The sequence below is a fragment of the Dipodomys merriami genome, unplaced genomic scaffold, assembly GCF_024711535.1.
Source record: "Dipodomys merriami isolate MVZ:Mamm:240054 unplaced genomic scaffold, mDipMer1.0.p SCAF_39, whole genome shotgun sequence".
NCBI lineage: Eukaryota > Metazoa > Chordata > Mammalia > Rodentia > Heteromyidae > Dipodomys > Dipodomys merriami.
In genome coordinates, this window is record NW_027205492.1 from 4252147 (window position 1) to 4270746 (window position 18600).

General features: G+C 46.9%; 1 protein-coding gene across 1 annotated transcript in view; it reads right to left on the reverse strand.

Moving 5' to 3' along the window:
* Positions 1–18600, reverse strand: part of Rims4 (regulating synaptic membrane exocytosis 4) — a 58407-nt gene that overhangs the window by 13882 nt on the left and 25925 nt on the right. Inside the window, exon 2 of the mRNA XM_069989828.1 lies at positions 6217–6355. Within this exon, the coding sequence (XP_069845929.1) occupies positions 6217–6355 (139 nt within the window). The remainder of the gene's footprint in view (positions 1–6216; positions 6356–18600) is intronic.

The window sequence follows — 18600 nt, forward strand, 5'->3', positions numbered from 1 at the left end:
AAGGCAAACAGTAGACCTGTGCCATTCCACTTCCCCTCCCCACACCCAGAGCAGACATTACTAATCAACTTCAGCACTCCCACCAAGCCTAGACTTGGCTCCAGAATCCTTCTCAGCATAGCACTCTGGGGAGGTGCTATCAATTAACTGAAGTTGGCACATGAGCCGAAGTCTATGTGCCAGTTCTTAGCTGAAATCTGGGGGAGGAGTGAGTCAGAGGGTAAGGAGGGATTATGGCTAGTAGAGCAAGTACCAGGCAGAGGGAGCCATGGGTACAGAGCCTTGAGTCAGGAAGGGTACAAGGTTCAGGGTGAAAGGTGAGAGCATATAACTGAGGACAGGGAGGGGTGGGGAGAGCTCAGAGGTGACAAGGCTATGGAGTCTGGACTTGCAGGTGTCAACACAAGACAGAAGGTGTCTTCAACTGGAGTCACTCATGGATGGGGAGAGAGGAATGGATTGAAGGTAGGATTCAGAATACAACATATAGCAGGGTGCTGGTGGCTCACGCCTGTAAGCCTAGCTACCCAGGCAGGAAAGACCGTGAGACTCTTATCTCCAATAAACCACTAGAAAACCAGAAGTGGTGCTGTAGCTCCAGTGGTAAAGCGCTTGCCTTGAATTGAAGAGTTGACCAGAGTTGAAGCCCCACAACAGACAAAAAGAAGAATACAATGTGTGGGATGGGAATGTGGCTTAGTGGTAGAATGCTTGCCTAGCATACTTGAGGCCCTGGGTTCAATTCCTCTGTACCATATAATTTTTTTTTGTCAGTCATGGGACTTGAACTCTGGGCCTGGGCGCGGTCCCTCAGCTCTTCAGCTCAAGGTTAGCACTCTACCACTTGAACCACAGCGCCACTTCTGGATTTTTCTGCTATATGGTGCTGAGGAATCAAACCCAGGGCCTCATGCATGCAAGACAAGCACTCTACCACTGAGCCACCTTCCCAGCCCCATATAAATAAATTTTAAAAAAAAAGGAAAATAAAAAATGTGTGAGTCAACTGAATTGGGTTGGATAATGACAAGAAAAGGGAAGCAATTCAGATGCAGTACAAGTTTGATGGGGTCTCTGTCCACTCAGGGAGGTAGGCTCTGCACCCCCTTTACTTATCTAGTACTTGTGTCTTCTTCTAATGGCCAGCCCTTGCATTCCTCTGCCTATGTTTCTCTAGACCCTGAAGAACTACTTTAGCCCCGTGGTCCATGTTGCTGGAAGAAAGATGAGAGGAAGCAGAGAATGGCCACCTGCCAGTAACTTATAAAAGCTAGAGTGTAAGTACCTCTGCTCCCTCACCCGCTGTGACATAATTCCCAGGTTCATGTTCCACACTCGAGTCATCCATGGCTCCCTATCGGAATGGAGCAGCCCACTGCGGAGCTGGCTTGGTTCAGCCCTGTCTCTCACATGTGCTCTGCTGCCAGTATTTTCCAGAATCATTTCCCAAGCAAACTACTTGTACCTCGAATACAAGTCTCCATTCTGGTCCTGGGAAAACTCAAACTAAGGCAGATAGTTAATAGGAGCATTTCAGGATGAAGGACAGTTGTGCATATGTGTGTGTGTGTGTGTGTGTGTGTGTGTGTGTGTGCGCGCGCGCATGCGTGTGTGCGTGCGTGTGCATGTGCATGCTGTCCTCTGACCTTTGAGTGAAATGGCTTGCTCTGCTGGGGTAGGGGTTTGATTGGTTGCCATTCCATCCTTAACAAACAAAATTCCCATTTTTTTTTCTTCTTTGCAGTACTAGGAAATTGAATTCAGGGCCTTGCACTTGCTAGGTATGTGCTTTGAGCTACACCTCAGCCCCTTTTTGCCTGAGTTATGTTCCACGTAGTGTCTCTGGCCTAGGCTGCAATTCTCCTACTTGTACTTCCAAGTTGCTGGGGAAGACAGCAGGGGCCACTGTGCCCAGTCACTGTGCTGCCCCAAGGGTTCAGAATTCCCCTCTAGCTTAGCAGATAACAGGCACAAGCCATCATGCCTAACCATTGCTGCAGATAAGTCTCCTAGGACTGGGAAGGTGGCTCAGTGGTAGAGCGTTTGCCTTGCATGCATAAGGCCCTCGGTTCGATTCCTCAGCACCACATAAACAGAAAAAGCTGGAAGTGGCACTGTGGCTCAATTGGTAGGGCACTTGCCTTGAGCTGAAGAGCTGAAGGACAGCACCCAGGCCCAGAGTTCAGGCCCCACAACTGACCAAAAAAAAAAAAAAGGTTTCCTAAACTTTAGTGCTCAGGCTGGCCTCAAATCCTCAAATCCCCTACCTCCCAAATAGCTATGATTATAGGCTTGACATTATCACACTCAGCAAGAACCCCAATTCTTGATAAAGCAGAAAAGGGTTCAGAAAACAACACCTTTCCTTCACTCCTAGAGGTTAAACCACAACTTGTCTAATATACTGAAGCCTGCAGAGGGAACCAACGAAGGACTTTTGGTCCTCGATGGCTTCGCCAAACCACCAAACCATCCTGAAAGCATCCACCTCCAGAAATCTTCACAGAGGCAACCGTTCAATGAGAGAACGCGTGGAGGGCAGTGGTTGAGGGGGACCCAGCACGGTTACACACTGTGTGACTGTGGGCGGGCTACCCTCTTTCAGTTCCTCACCTGTGAAATGGAGATAGAACATTGCCACCACCACCAGGTTGTAAGAATTAAATGAGTCGACACAGGGAAAGCACGTGGCGCAGCATCTGCACACGGGCATTTTCTGGGACCACCACTATGACCACATCTGGGGGTCTTGGAAAAATGCAGATTCTGACCCAGGGAGTCAGGGTGCAGCCTGTATGCTAATGGGCCCCCAGGGGCTGCCAGTGCTTTGGGGCTGTGGTCCATACTCTGGACAGTGATGGCTGAAGCCAATGCCACCGTGGGTGAGGAACTGATCACCGCATCCTTGCTGCCACTGGCCCAAGCAGCACACGCTCCTCCATCCTCAAGGCTAGGATGAGAACAGTACCTCCGAAGTGTCACACGCCTGTCCTCTGCACCTCTCAACACTCCGCTAGTTGCTTGGTCAGCATCCTATAGAGAAGGGTCTTTGCTGTGCCCTGTGCAATTGTCTGATCCATGATGGGTACTTAATCATCTCTAGTGAAATGAAAATCCCTGTGGGAGCAGCCCTGTGCCCCTTGATGACCCAGTGCCTGGCTGGGCAGCCGGAAACTGCAACCCCTTGGGGCTGTTTAAAGTGAGGTTGGCTCACTGCATGCCCCCACTGGGCTGGCAGAAGTCCAGGGGGTAGAGAGAGGGAGGACAGTTACACTCCTTCTCATTTCAGAGCCTGGCACCTGGGTCCAAGCAGTGCCCAAAATATCAGCAGAGCAAGGAAAAGGCTGCGCACAGCTCAATGTCCCTGGCCCTTCTTTGTCCAGGTGTTAGATGAGGTGACAGCACCTGGCTGGCCTCCACCAAGTCCCAGCCCCTTCTAGCAGGGCAAAACTGTCCTCATTGCTGGACCCAGCCTCCTTCAAATCCCCTGCTTCTTTCTCAACTAAATTTAACACACTCCCCCAATCTTTTAATACCCACCATAATCAGCAGTTACCCAGTACTCATTCTGTGACACACCTGATTGTACCCAGGTGCCAGTGGCTCACACCTGTCATCCTAGCTACTCAAGAGGCTGAGATCACGGTCCAAAGCCAGCCTGGGCAGGAAAGTTTGTGAGAATCTTATCTCCAACTAATTGTAGAACATGCCAGAAGTAGAGCTGTGGCTCAAGTGGTACAGGGCTAACCTTGAGCCAAAAGAAGCCCAGGGACAGTGTTTGGGCCCAGAGTTCAAGCCACGGGTCCAGCAAAACAACAGCAACAACAAAACCCATGACTGTATTTTGAGGGACTTGTGGAAACCTCTAAACTGCAACTGAGGTCAACCAGCAAAATACTCTACTCACAGAAGCTTAGTTAACAAGAAATAGTATTAATAGAGAGTAACCCCAGTGCCTGACAAGTGCCAGTCACTGTTCTAAGTGTTTTCCTCATTATTAACTCGTTTACTCTTCACTCCTCATTTATGAGTGATCTTCACCATTACTGTCCCCTTTCTGGACTTGGAGAAGATGTGTCTTTCCCAAAGCCACATGGCTACTAAGAAACAGAAATGAATCATGAACCAGTACAGTCTGACTGCTGAGCTCTGCAGTTAAGATTTTCTAATCCCTTCAAGTATGTTTCACCCAATGATACCAAGAGTCCCCTTTTGGAGCTCTGTCTTATGCAGACAGCGCCTCATTCATTTTTTTTCCCTTGTGATACCTGCCTCTGTTGCTCCCTGTGAGCAAGTTCTGTGATTTCCTGAGCCTTTCCTCTTCTGTGACATGGGATCAAGGCTTTGAATTCCTGATGCCACCCATAGCACCAAACTGCTGCTCATGACCTAATCCTCACAGCCTCTTGTGATGCCAGCACAATATTTACTAGACTCTCTGACACTCAAAAGAGGCCACAGATGTGCCCAAGGCCACCAGAGTGCCCGTGGCAGAGCCAGGAGTGGAAAAGGAACTTCCTGAGCCCAAGGCGCCCATCTAACAGCAGGGCCCCACTCCTCCTCGGGTGTTTGGGGTTAACTTCCTCCAAGTTTGGCTGCCCTGCCAGGTGTCCCAGGCCACAGGAAAATGCTGGCTGCCTTCCTCTTCTCCCTCCTCCTCCTCCTTTCCATTTGCCCACCCTTTTCCTCCCCCACAAAACAGGTGGATAGAAGGAGCAGCTCTGCCAAGGCCAGGCCAATCATAAGATGCTCAGGTGGAAGGGGCTGAGGAACAAGGCCTTTAGCCAACAGGAGCCCCCAGGGAGCTGAGACCAAGGGCCAGACATGAAGGGCAGCCAAAGGTGGAGGCCGAGCCTTGTGTGCCATGCCTGGCTAGCTGCTCCAGACAGGTCACTGGCCAGTGTGACCTTTTTTGACAACAGAGGTACTCCAGTTCCTGCCCCACCCCACAGGGTTGCCATGAGAGCCATGTGTTGCTATTCAGTGCTGGAAACGCAGTGTGACAGAGGGACAGAATAATTTATCTTATTTAATTTTAGTTAATTTACATTTAAATAGCAAGAGCACCTGGTGACATCCTTAAGGACCCTGCAGACTTTGACACCCAAGTTTCAGTCTCCACATGTGCACGTCTCGGGTTGTGACACCCCAAGCCTTCTTCCTGCCTCAGAGGATAGATAGGAGCATGAAGGTTATGACCAGGCTGTGTGACTCAGGGTGAGCTCCTGAACCTCTCTGAGTAGGAGGGCATTCACACAATATAGAAGTTGCTTTGGATCTGAGTTTCTTTGTCAGGGACTTATGGGTGGGCTTTAGGGGAATTTAGGAATGAATGGTCTGTTGTTATGAAAAGAATGTACTGGTATGACTGTGTGTGAGAATTACTGTGTGTGTGTGTGTGTGTGTGTGTGTGTGTGTGTGTGTTTGTGTGTGTGTGTGTGTGTGTGTATTTATTGGGGGAAGAAACGGGCTCAAATCTTTCCCTTAAATTCCCTAAGAGGTCCATAAAGATGAGAAAACCCAAGTCTGGATGAATTCTTTTTCCAGAGAGCTTCTCTCTGAAGAAAAAAAAAAAAAGAAAAATGGAGTTCTTGGGCTCCCTTCCAGGGACTCTAATTCGGTGGCTCGGAAGCTGGGCCCTGCCATCTGCATTTGTAACAAGCCGGGGAGGGAAATACTGGCTGGGGGCCAGGCGGCCAGCGATGTCTTGTGATTTGATGATGTGCATGAGATGCCTTTATCAAGCCCAGGTTTATGCTTTTAAAATACAACTGGGACCAAAAGTGAAAAAAAAATAACCTTTGTTTATTTACTCACATGGGTGTACAGCACGCATGCGCTGATCACAGTCTATACATATTAACCCATGACCTTGCAAATGTTTAATTAGAAATGTTTAGGAATGTTAAATTCATAGCACTCCCCATGTGGTTGGCATTCATACCCAGTTTTGTAGATAAGGAAGCTATCCCTTGGGGTCATGACCTGTCCAGAGGCAGTCCAGAACTGGGACTGAATGCAAGCCCATGGGAATGAGCCCCTGAGCCCCATGCCCTCAGAGCTCCTGGCCTAGCTGCCGCCCTTCTTGAAGATGGGCACTGCTCTGGGGCCCTAAGCCAGCATTCCCAGGCCTCTTGGAAGTGTGATTACTCATTCCTCCATTCCCCCAGTGGGCAAGCCCAGAGGCCGGTGGGCAGGTGTGAGTCCTATACTCACTTGCCCTCTGAGCCGTAGCTGTTCATGCTATCCTCGATGGACTCGTGGCTGGCCTGGCGCAGCGTTCGGCTGGGCATCTCCACGGCCAGGCCTGTCTCTGTGCTCCTCTGGATGGCCCCCTTCAGCCTCCGATTGTCTCCTGCTGGGCAGAAAGGCCAAGAGAGATAGGGAGAGACACAGGGACAAGGAGGACAGAGAGGCAGTCATCAGGTTAGTGTTTCAGGAGCTAGTAGTGGCCCACCTTTAGCTCCCAAACCCAGCCCACCAACCTCTTCATCCCACCCCTGAGTCCACTTGGGGCATTCCTGTCCTGGTACCAACTCAACACCCACACAGCACCACTGAGCTTTGTTAACTGATAGACACATTCACATTTCCTCCTCTCCCACGTACTATTTACCAAGCACCTACTATGTGTTGTACTCTCTGTCAGGGACTCTGCATGGATCCAGACCAGGCCTTTGTAACATCAGTGTGACTGGCACTATGGGTGCCATGTTGCTTTGCTGCAGGCACTACAGTGAACTACAGCGCTCCTAGCAGCTTGCCTGGCCTCTCCTTGCTACATGTAAGTGGCACCCCAGTCCAGATATATCCCAGACATTGCCAAATATCTCCTAGAGGGTAAAAATGACCCTCAACTGGTGATCTCTGATTCAGACCACCACCTCAGAAACCAAACCCTGGTAGTGAGACTTCTGGGTGAGTCACTCAGCCTCTATTTCTTCAACTGTACAGCAGAACAACAACAGGTTTATTACGAGGAAAGATGGCCTTTGTCCTGAGTTCCCTCCTGCTGTTGTCTTTCTCCCATCCCCAGCTCACTCCTCCCCTCCATCCTGTGTTGACATGCTGCTGACTGAGACAGTCTCTGATTGCTCTGGGCCCTGTCAGAACACAGCCCTGTCCCCACCCACCTAGGCCCTGACCCCCTGCTTTGGTCTTCCTCCATCACACATTGGTGACTTCTTTCATGATGGTGAGTTCCATGAGGGCATGAGACTGTGTTCACCACTGGAAGCCTGGGCACCAAGAGCAGAGTCTATCTTATTGTAGATGCTCAATTAATGACACTGAATGGACCAGTGTCACCCTGAGAACCATCTTCATCCTCACAGCCACCATGAGGCATTTGCTCCTGCTTTCCCCTCATCAGTGTGGACCATGAGGATACAGAATGGGCAGGGACTGGTCCTCATCCAAAAGGTGGAAGGGAGCCAGAATATGGCCCTAGCGGTCTCCCTTGGAATTACAGTAGCTTTCTAGCCTGCCTGTCCCACAGGGACTAGAGTCTCAATAGTCTAGTGGCAGGCTGGCAGGTCTCTAGAGCTTCATAGATGCTTGCTGACTGACCCACTACAGGAAGCAATCACTCAAGTCAAGCCCCATCCTCCTGCTCCTGCTAAATGGGCCATGACACAGCCCACTGGCCTTCTCCTGGCTCAGCGGCAGCGTCATCATCCCCGCCCCTATCCCCCGCAGTCCTGAGAGTTAAACAAACATGTATAGAGATTCCAAACCTGGCGCACACGTTTCTGTCTTCTACATATACCCATGCTGGAAGATACATGGACACTCCCATACTCAAGAAAAACACACAGCAACGCACGAGGGAATATACACATACATGTCTCTGTGTCCCCTTCACAAGTCTCCATCCACCAGTGTGTCTGACAGACAGTGGGTGTACATGTCAATGTGTGTATGCTGGACACACATCCACAGCAAGCCCGAGCCCACCCTCTGGAGAGACCACATGTGTATGTTAGGGGTGGGGGTGCTCCTGTTTCCACGCTATTCCATCTTTTTTTTCCCCTAACCACCAAATGCAGCCACCCGTATCCCCATTTCTATTCCTGTGTTCATTCCTCTCTGTATAGCAGCTAGAGAGGCAAAGCCACAGAAACATACATGTTCACTCTCAGAATCAAACTCACAGACACGAAGGAGTCCCTCCCACAGCAACACACACACAAGGGGGAGGGGTAAAGGGTACAAACGCCCCCCTCGCAGGGGCTTCAGGTCCAAGCACAGGTACCTGCAGATGGGACGCAAACGTCTGCCAGGGTGTGTGACCTCCCTACCGAGCGGGAGCTGAGCCCCACGCCTGGTCTCCACCCACCAAGCCTCTCCCGGAAGAGGGAGGAGCCCAAGCTGACAAAAGGCTCAGTCCCCAGGGGCTGCGGAGGAGGCTGAGGTGTGCAGCACACCTGCACCCTGCAGTCCTCCAAGGCCGGTCCCACCCAGATCCCGAGGCTGGTTCAGCACAAAGGGAGCCTGGCTCAGTGGGAGGACAGTCCAAGCAGAGACCAGACCTACCTTAGGGAGCATGGGGATCCAGTGGGAGAAGTGTCAGCACTCTGGCCACCATGCCTGACATGCAGTGGTTGCTTCACAGAGAGACAAAGACCTGACACTCCCTGGACTCCCTGGGGGGACTGATGCCTTTATAGACATGCCATCTTCCTCAACCTGGAGTGTCCCACAATGCCAAAGGCACCCACCACCTACCCTGGACCACCTGGCCCTTTGTGGGCCATCGCTCGCTGACTGGATCACTCCATCCCAAACTGAGTGCTTACCCTACTCCCTGCCCCATAACCCACACATCCCAACACATCCTTTCCCCAGCCTGGCTGGAAGGCATGTTCTCCATGTTTCGTTCTTCTATGCTTCTAGATTTCACAAGCCTCAGACCTTTCCCTTGCCCTTCAGCCCTTCTGGCAAGGCTGGTCCATCATCTGTTTATCACTCCCCACCCCAACACCTCCTTCCATCCTCACCACGACCCCATCCAGGCTATCTTCTTGCCAGCCAATCACAGGCTGTCTCAGCTCTTCCAACATGGCTACCGGGCCCTGCTCACCCAGCCTCCTGCTCCCCTCCCAAGGGCCTGATCTGACCAGCACAAGGGATCTGAGATCTTTCTTTCTTTCTTTTTTTTTGACTGGAGGATGTAATTTATAAACATTCAAATTTTAAAAATAATAATAATAATCTTGTAAAACCTTGAAAATGTCAGTTTTTGTAAGCCTAATTTACATAGAAAATGTCATCATTTTGGATATATAGTTCAATGAGCTTTGAAGACTAGAGACTGAGATTTTTTATCTCAGCCTCCTCTATCCCTCTTAGGTGTTAGGTGGAGGTCTCTCTAAGGTGCTGGTCTCTGCTGGCAAACATGCTGATGTGAGACAGGAAGGGATGGGCTCCATCTCTGGTCCAAAGGGCCCAGACTCAGTTCATATGCTGTGGTGAACACTGGGATGGCCCATCTGGACTCCCTCTCTGCCATTTCTGTAAGCCCCTCCTCACTCCGCAGGCTTAGTGTGCAGCTGGGCCCCGTGCTGGGGTCTTGGACTACTGAGTCCATCTGACCATCACACAGGTAGTGCTAGAGGGTCTGGACATGTGTGAGCCCTTCCGCTGCCCTGATCCTTCACTAAACACTCACTGCCGGAGGAGGAGCTCCTCTCAGCTCAGAGAAACACTGAGGCATGCACAGCTGTAGTGCAGCCCTGCTGGAGGGGCCCGGCCACCCTCTGCCCGATGACTGTGGAGATGCATCATCTCTATCACAGTGACATGGAATGACATCCTCAGCATACAAGGCAAGTTAAAAAAGCAGGTTGCAGGGCAGTATGTAAAACATGGTGCCATTTTTGTAAGGCTATAGATAGCTCTGTGTGTGTGTGTGTGTGTGTGTGTGTGTGTGTGTGTGTGTGTGTGTGTGTGTGTGTGTGTGTGTGTGGAGAGGGGAGGAGAGAGAGAGAGGAAGAGAGACAACTTTATATTTATGCATATGCATAGAAAAATCTGAGAGGATATGAGCCAAACTGCTAATGGTGAATAATTGCAGGGAGAGAGTCTATTAGAGGAGGTGTGTAGGATCATTTTTTGTGACTTTTTAATATAAGTGTAAGACAAACACTGAGAAGCATACAAACCTGAAGTATAGAGCTTGATGATTTTTTTAAAAAATTGTTCTTTTACCAAGAGCTGAGCTTTTTAATTTAAAATGAACTAATAAATCACAACTCAGTGTTGCTTTTCAGATTATTTTGTTTCAAAATGACACATTTCATGATTAAATAAAGTGCATTTCTAATGCGGGTTTGATTTTCCACATGAGTAAAAAAGAAGCCATGGTGAGCACCGCTCCCTTAACCTGGGAGTCAGGTTTTAATGACAATGTCATCAACTTACCAGCAATGGAGCATCAAAGGTAAGCAGCCAAGAAGTTGGAAATATAAATTCTGCACTGCTTCTATTAGTAGAGAGGCCCTTTTTGGAGTCACAGTACAAAACAGGCCATTTAAAAAATGTTGTTTACTGGGTCTTGAACTCAAGACCTGGGCACTGTCTCTGAACTTTTTCTGCTCAAGGCTGACACTCTACCACTTGAGCCACACCTCCACTTCTGACTAATTGGAGATAAAATTCTCACAGACTCTTCTGACTGGGCTAGCTTGGAATTTCAATACTGTGAGCTCAGCCTCCTCACAGGTATGAGCCACCAGTGCCCACCCACCACCCACCCATAAGTCACTGTCTATATGACTTAAGATGGAAGTGGTGTGGAGAGTGATCAGGAGAGTCACAGTATCTTATCATCTGGCTGGGTTTCCATTTCACTGGCATCTTCTTGATCATAGTGCATCCAGACAACTGTGTTTGAATATGGAACTCAAGAGGCACTGCAGCTTTCTTCTAGAAATAAACCAGCTGTTTTCTATACAGGAATTTAATGATAGTTGTAGAAGAAAGCCCAGAGAAAAATGAAACCAAGAATCACATTGGAAACAGAGGCCATTAAGTGCTCTAGAAGTTCCACTATTTTCCATTTTTCTAAAAACCTTCCCATGTTACTAATTTTAAAAAAAGTGCCATTTCTCTTTCTACCTGCATCTTAACACAGATACGATGGAATCAATAAAAAAATAAAACCCTTCTTGTTCCCTAAATATATCCCAAATCAGAAAGTTTTATTTTTGATTTGTACAACTGCAGGATAGCAAACAGGTGTGACGTTCATGGGAAAGGGATGATAGAAACAAAATAGCAAAATCCAAGGACAGTCTTTCTCTTGTATGTGGTTCTAGGCACACTGCAACAGACAATACCTCCTCCCGTGAACAAGGCAATGCAGAAGAGAGGGAGTAGAGATATGGGAAGAGGGCTCACCAATAATTAGGCCACAAACCTTCTATTAATCTTTAAAATAAAAAAGCATCACAGCCAGGCACCAGGGGCTCATGCCTGTAATCCTAGCTACTCAGGAAGCTGAGATTGAAGATTGTGGTTCAAAGCAAGCCCTGGCAGGAAAGTCTCAGAGACTCTTATCACCAATTAACCACCAAAAAGCCAGAAGGAGAGCTGTGGCTCAAGTGGCAAAGCTTTGAGTGAAAAAGCTAAGGGACAGGCCCCAGGCCCTGAGTTCAAGCCCCAGTACCAACACACACACAAACACACAAACACACACACACACACACACACACACACACACACACACACACAAATCACATTTTATTTTTCTTTCTTCAGTTTTTTACATGGAAACTCTACTTAGTTGTAAAAGCAGAAATAAAATCAACATCTCAAAGGATCCATGAATTTATCAACAACGACTTGGCGATTTAAATTTTCAGACAGTAAAATGCTAGGAGTGGGCTGACAGCATGGGAACTTGAGACACATCTTTACAGTGTACTGGGGATAAGTAAAGCTTGATGGATTTTTACAGACTTAACGTGTTCACCACACCCAATAAGAAATAGCATCACCCCTGTCTCTATCTTCCCAGCACAGGCTTGCTTACAAGGATAGCCACGATGCTGACCTCCGATGTCAGCTTATGAGCGCTTTCTGGTTTTCAGTGTGTGTAGCGTACAGCCATGCTGGATGGGAGGCTGCTTTCTCTGTGTCACCTGAGATCCATGCACACTGGTGGAGGTGTAGCAGGGTTAGCCTCATTGCTATATTATGTTCCTCTGTCTCTGCCACATCCTACTCATCCATTGTTCGGGTGACAGGCTTTAACTTGTTTTCTTCCAGTTCAAGGATAGGAGGCATAATGTTGCCATGGTTATTCTGGTACAAGGCTTTCGGTGGACATCTGCACCTGAGTCTTTCATAAATATACCTAGGGATAGAATTGCTAGGTCATTGAAGGTACATATTTGTTTGGCTTCAGCTGATTCTACTAAATAGCTAAATATATTCCAGGTAGCAAATTGGGAAGGTGATTTTTATTTCTCTTTCACATGCTTTGATGTCGTATGAATTTTTGACAGTAAAAATGTATTAATTCTATCAGGTAAATGAAAGTAAAACACAAATTCATAAGTCATGCTGTGATTTTATTTAAAACCTTACAACGGCTTTTCATCACCTGCCAAATTAAGTTTAATCACAGCACCCAACATCTGAGGCTCTCTACTCTTCTGATTCTCTCCCCTCCTCACCTGCTACTGGATTCCCTCAGTCTCCATGCTTCAGCCTGGCTTGGGACCTCACTGCACCAGGTCCAGGCTCAGTAATTTTCTATTTTTTTTTTTTACAGTGCCAGTACCGAGGCTTGAACTCAGGGCCTGTGCACTGTTCCTTAGCTTTTTTGCTCAACACTGGCTCTCTATCACTTAAGCCACAGCTCCATTTCTGGCTTTTTAGTGGTTAATTGGTAATGAGTGTAATGGACTTTCCTTCCCAAGCTGGCTTCTAATCACAATCCTAAGATCTCAGCCCCCTGAGTAGCTAAGATTACAGGCATGAGCCCCAGTGCCTAGTCCTTATCCTCTCTCATTCTCTCTTTTCTTTTCCTTCTTTCCTCTCAAAATTCTACCCATCCTCCAGAGTTTCACTTGAAACCACATCTGTGATTTTTCGATCATTCTCTGCCTCAGTTTCCCACTGAGAAACAAGGAATAGCTCCAAATTCCTAGGGTTGTCATAGCATGTTATGTTATGATGTGTTTCTCCAGACAGCAAACACTCAGCAAAGGTGGCTGTTATTGCTACACCCCTACTGCGGATCAGATGCCATGCCAAGTATTTTGTATAGACACCATCTCACTTCTTACAGCAAACCATTTTACAGAGGGAGAAAATGAAGATCTGGAAGGTTAAGTAAGGCTGGGCATGGTGTCCACATCTATAATCCCAGCTACTCGGGAGGCAGAAGGAAGAAGAACAAGGTCCAAAGCTGGTCAAGGTAAAAGCATGGGACCCTATGTGAAAAACAAACTAAAAGCAAATGGACTGGAGACATGACCCAAATGGTAGAGCACTTGCCTAGTAAGGGCAAGTCCTGAATTCAAACTCTACTACCTCAAGACATGCCTTAAGAAGGCTAAGTTAATGTTTTCAAGAATTAACATACACAACCACTCCATTACAAACCAGGACTTTCTGACTCCAAAGACATATATTTCCCCCCATCTTCTTACTTTAAACTTAAAAAAAATATTTTGATGTGTGTAGATTAATTGTAGAAAGGTGCTTCATTTTGATCCGTCCACACAACCAATGTACCTTGACCACACACGCCCTCCATCACTCTCCCTCTATCCCTCCCCCTTTTCACACCAATCTCAACCAGCTTCACTGTTTCATTTTCACACATATGCATGAAGCATTTCAACCATATTCACCCTCCTTCATCCTCCCTCCCCCCCCGCCACTAGTGCCTATATCCCAGACAGGAGATGTTTCAATATTCCTGACATTCATTTTGAAGTGTATACTAATCGTTCAAAGAGGCTCCCACCATGCTATTTCACACAAGTATATACTGGACTCTAATTAAACTGACCTATCATTTGCTCTCACTTTTCCCATCCTCCCCACTCCCCTATTAGCCAACAGTTCTTGCTATTTTGCCATCTTTTATTCACAGATACAATGTACATCAGAATTGTGATCTTCTAGCATTCTCTTTTCTTCCCCCTCAACCCCTTTAAACAGCCCCACAGTTACACACAATCTTGTATGTGTTAAAGTATAGAGTTATCTTTTTAGGTCTATCTTCCATGGAAAACAGGCAACCTTGGTCCTTCTGAACTTGGCTTACTTCACTCAATATGCTGATCTCCAGTGCCATCCCATTTCCCTGTAAACAACATTTCATCCCTCTTTAGGGCTAAATAAAACAACACAGTATAGATCCACCTCATTTTCTTGGTCCACTTACCAGTTGTAGGACATCTGGGTTGTTTCTATAGCTTGTCTATTGTGAGGAATGCTGCAATGACCATGGGTGTGCAAGTGCTTCTATTGTATCCCAACTTAGATTGCTTTGGAAATATGCCCAAGAGTGGTACTGCTGGATCATATGGTAAATTTAGTTTTTGAGGAACCTCCATACTGATTTTCAGAGTGGTTCTACTCGTTTACATTCCTCCCAACAGAAAATTAGGGTTACTCATCAGCATTTATTATTGTTTGTGTTCTTGATGATGGTCATTCTGATTGGAATTAGATGAAATCTCAGTGTTGTTTTAATTTGCATTTCCTTCATAGCCAGGGATGTTGAGCACTTCGTGTATTTAATGACTATTTGTACTTTTTAAAAAAGAAATACCTACCCATTTATTAATTGGTTGTTGATTCTGGAAAGGTTAAGTTTGTTTCTGTTATTTTTTTTTTTTTTTTTTTTTTTGTCGGTCGTGGGGCTTGAACTCTGGGCCTGGGCACTGTCCCTCAGCTCTTCAGCTCAAGGCGAGCGCTCTACCACTTGAGCTACAGCGCCACTTCCGGTTTTCTGGTGGTTTATTGGAGATAGGAGTCTCATGGTTTCTCCTGCCCGGGCTGGCTTTGAACCGCGATCCTCAGATCTCAGCCTCCTGAGTAGCTAGGATTACAGGCGTGAGCCACCAGCGCCCGGCTGTTTCTGTTAATTTTTTTAACATCCATAATCCCTTGTCAGATGTATAGCAGACAAAGATTTTCTTCCATTCTATAGGCTGTCTCTTCACACTAATGACTACTTCCTGGGCAGTGTGGAAGTGTTTTCGTTTCATGAAATCCCATTTGTCAATCATCGCTCTTATTTGCTGAGCTATTGAAGTCCTACTTAGAAAGTTCCTGTCTTTACCAATATGATCCAGTGTCTTCCTTAGTCTTTTCTGTAGTTGTTTCAAAGTTCCAGGTCTTACATGAAGATCCTCGATCCACTTTGAATTGATATTAGTACAGGGTGAGAGACTGAGATCTCATTTCAGTCTTATGCATGTGGATATCCAGTTTTTCTAGCACTATTTGTTGAAGAGGCTATCTTTCCTCTAACTTAGGTTTTGGGCTCTTTCAATGCCTTCTAAATGAGGTGTTAAACTAATGCTAAAATGCCATCCCTTCTACAAAGCCTTCCCCTATGTGACAAGTTAGTTTTAGGGGCACTTGATCTTCAGTTCATCTCTAATGGGTACCTCACCTATTTGGGGACATAGTCCTGTCTACCTCCTGACCACACAAGCTCATTCCTTATGATCTTCCATTCAGCACCTAGGACAGCACCTACACTGTTAACCCCACTAAACTTGAGTTTAATTGGATTAGCTTTTAGGATATATCCCTAAGAAAGGTAGGGGGGAGAGGCACCAAAAGCAACAACAACAACAAAACCCCCCACCACATTCTCAAGTAATGAAACCAAGAAAATCTTACTCAGCCAATTATACCTGAATATGAGTGTAGTTTAACGTACCTTTTCTTAAGAGCAATTGTTCACAAGAAGCAGAACAATAAAACAGTGACAATGAAAACTCATGAGAACAGATACAACTATTTTTAGTATTTGCCACGTACCAAGCGCTATTAGACATGCAGTTCAACCCCATCAGAATTCTGAGAGGCAAGAGCAGTATCCTAACTTTAAAGCAAGGAAACAGGCTTTGAGCTGATGAACAATATGTCCACATTTACACCAGACAAGACATCAAGGACAGAAATGTGTGTCTGTGTGGAAATGATTACTCACGAGAGACCCCAGAAATGTGGTAGGGAAGGGAGAGAACAAATACAACAGTTCCCCATTTGGGCATTTTATTGAAGATGAGTATTATCAGCTTTATTTGGAAAAGGAGCTAAGAGAAGTCACATGATTTTCCAGGTCATCAGGTTCCAAGTCCCTGACCAATATCTAATCCCTTCCAAGTCCCTGACCAATATCTAATCCCTTCTCTGTGGAACCTCCATCTACACAGGATCCTGGGATGTTCCCCACAGACACAAGAGCTTGTGAGTGTGTGTGTGTGTGTGTGCACATGCATGCACATGCGTGTATATATGCACATGTATACCAACACAGAAGCTTGAACTCAAGGCCTGCATTCTGGCTTTTTGGTGGTTTATTGGAGATATTATCTGCCCATGCTGGCTTTGAACTGTGATCCTCAGATCTCAGCATGGTAAGTAGCTAGGATTATAGGCATGGGTCTCCAACACCTGGTGCTGATTGTGTTATTTTATACCATGAAGAAAGGGGGAGCAAAGCCTTCAGCACCTTGATTGCTCTCCCCACAGTGACTGCCCTTCTTTTCCAGTCAGATAAGAACCCTGGAGATGATTCCTTTCTCTATAGTCAATCTCACCCTAGTCTAGTTATTCCCAGCAACTTCGGCCTGCCATGCCTCCCTTGTCTAGGCCATGAAATACTGAAAGTTGAGGATCCAAATCACTCAGGCCCAGAGCCCCAATGTTGTTTCTGGCTGTATCTCCCAGCAGAGGCAGAGGAAGCCCAAACCCAGATCATTTCTGAAAGAACCCTTACAGCCCATCCTCCTCTCCTCCTTAGAGCTATCCGAATCTCTATTCCTTAAAGTCAACGATTTCATTGAGAGAGAACGCAGGGATCTTCCAAACCAACCCCTTCATTGTATATAGGGTGCTTGAAGCTCCAACAGGGATGCATGCCAATGATCACCACAAAAATCCAGGAATCCATGGGGCTGGAAAGGTGGCTCAGTGGTAGAGCGCTTGCCTTGCATGCATGAGGCCCTGGGTTTGATTCCTCAGTACCACATAAGCAAAAAGAAAAAAAAAAAGCTGGAAGTGGCACTGTGGCTGAAGTGGTAGAGTGCTAGCCTTGAGCTGAAGAGCTGAGGGACAGGCCCAGAGTTCAGGCCCCATGACCAGACCCCCCCCCAAAAAAAAATCCAGGAATCCTGATGGCCAGCCTCTGCTCCCTTTCAGTCAAGAGTTACTTACCAGGGCTGGGACTGTGGCTTAGTGGTAGAGTGTTTGCCTAGCATGTGTGAAGCCCTGGGCTTGATTCCTCAGTACCACTTAAACAGAAAAAGCCAGAAGTGATGTTGTGGCCCAAGTGGTAGAGTGCTAGCCTTGAGCAAAAGAAGCTTAGGGTCAGTGCCCAGGCCCTGAGTTCAAACCCCAAGACTGGCTTAGCTTGATAACTATTACAATATTCTTATCTATGAAACCAACGATCAGATCAAGAAACCCTACCAATAATGACCCAGAAGTTCCTTGTGTCCACCTCCAGCCACTTCCCCTCCAAAAACAGCATTCTCCCGGCTTCTAAGAGCAGCCTGCGTTGGCCACTTTGTACTTTTGATAGATCACACAGATTTCTTAGTGTCTACCAGGCTTGTTTCACTCAACATTATGCCTGTGAGGTTCATCCATACTGATGGTTTCTTTACAGTTCATTCATTCTCATGGCTGTGTGGTAGTACAACATGAATAGCTCAAAATAATTTTCATCCATTCTATTGTTGCTGAGCATTTGGGTAATCACCATATGGAGATATTACAAATAGCTCTGCCAAAAAAAAAACCCCACATTCCTGTTTGTGTCTTTTGATGACCATTTGTGCCTAGTTCTTCTAGGCACAAATCTAGAAGTAAAAATTCTGGGTCACAAAATACACATTTAAGCCGGGCGCTGGTGGCTCACGCCTGTAATCCTAGCTACTCAGGAGGCTGAGATCTGAGGATCGCGGTTCAAAGCCAGCCCGGGCAGGAGAGACTGTGAGACTCATATCTCCAATAAACCACCAGAAAACCAGAAGTGGCGCTGTAGCTCAAGTGGTAGAGCGCTTGCCTTGAGCTGAAGAGCTGAGGGACAGTGCCCAGGCCCAGAGTTCAAGCCCCATGACCAACAACAACAACAAAAAAATACACATTTAGACTGCTTCTTTTATTTTTGTTGGTACTAGGGTTTGAACCTGGAGCCTCATACTTGTTACGCAATTGCTCTACCATATTCCCAGCTCTATTTGCTTTAGTTATTTTTCAGATAAGGTCTCTTGTTTTTGCACAGGGCTAGCCTCAGACCATCTTCCTCTAACCTGTTCACCAAGTGGCTAGGATCACAAGCCTATGCCACTACACTGACTTATTTGTTGAAATGGGGGTCTCACTAACTTTTTG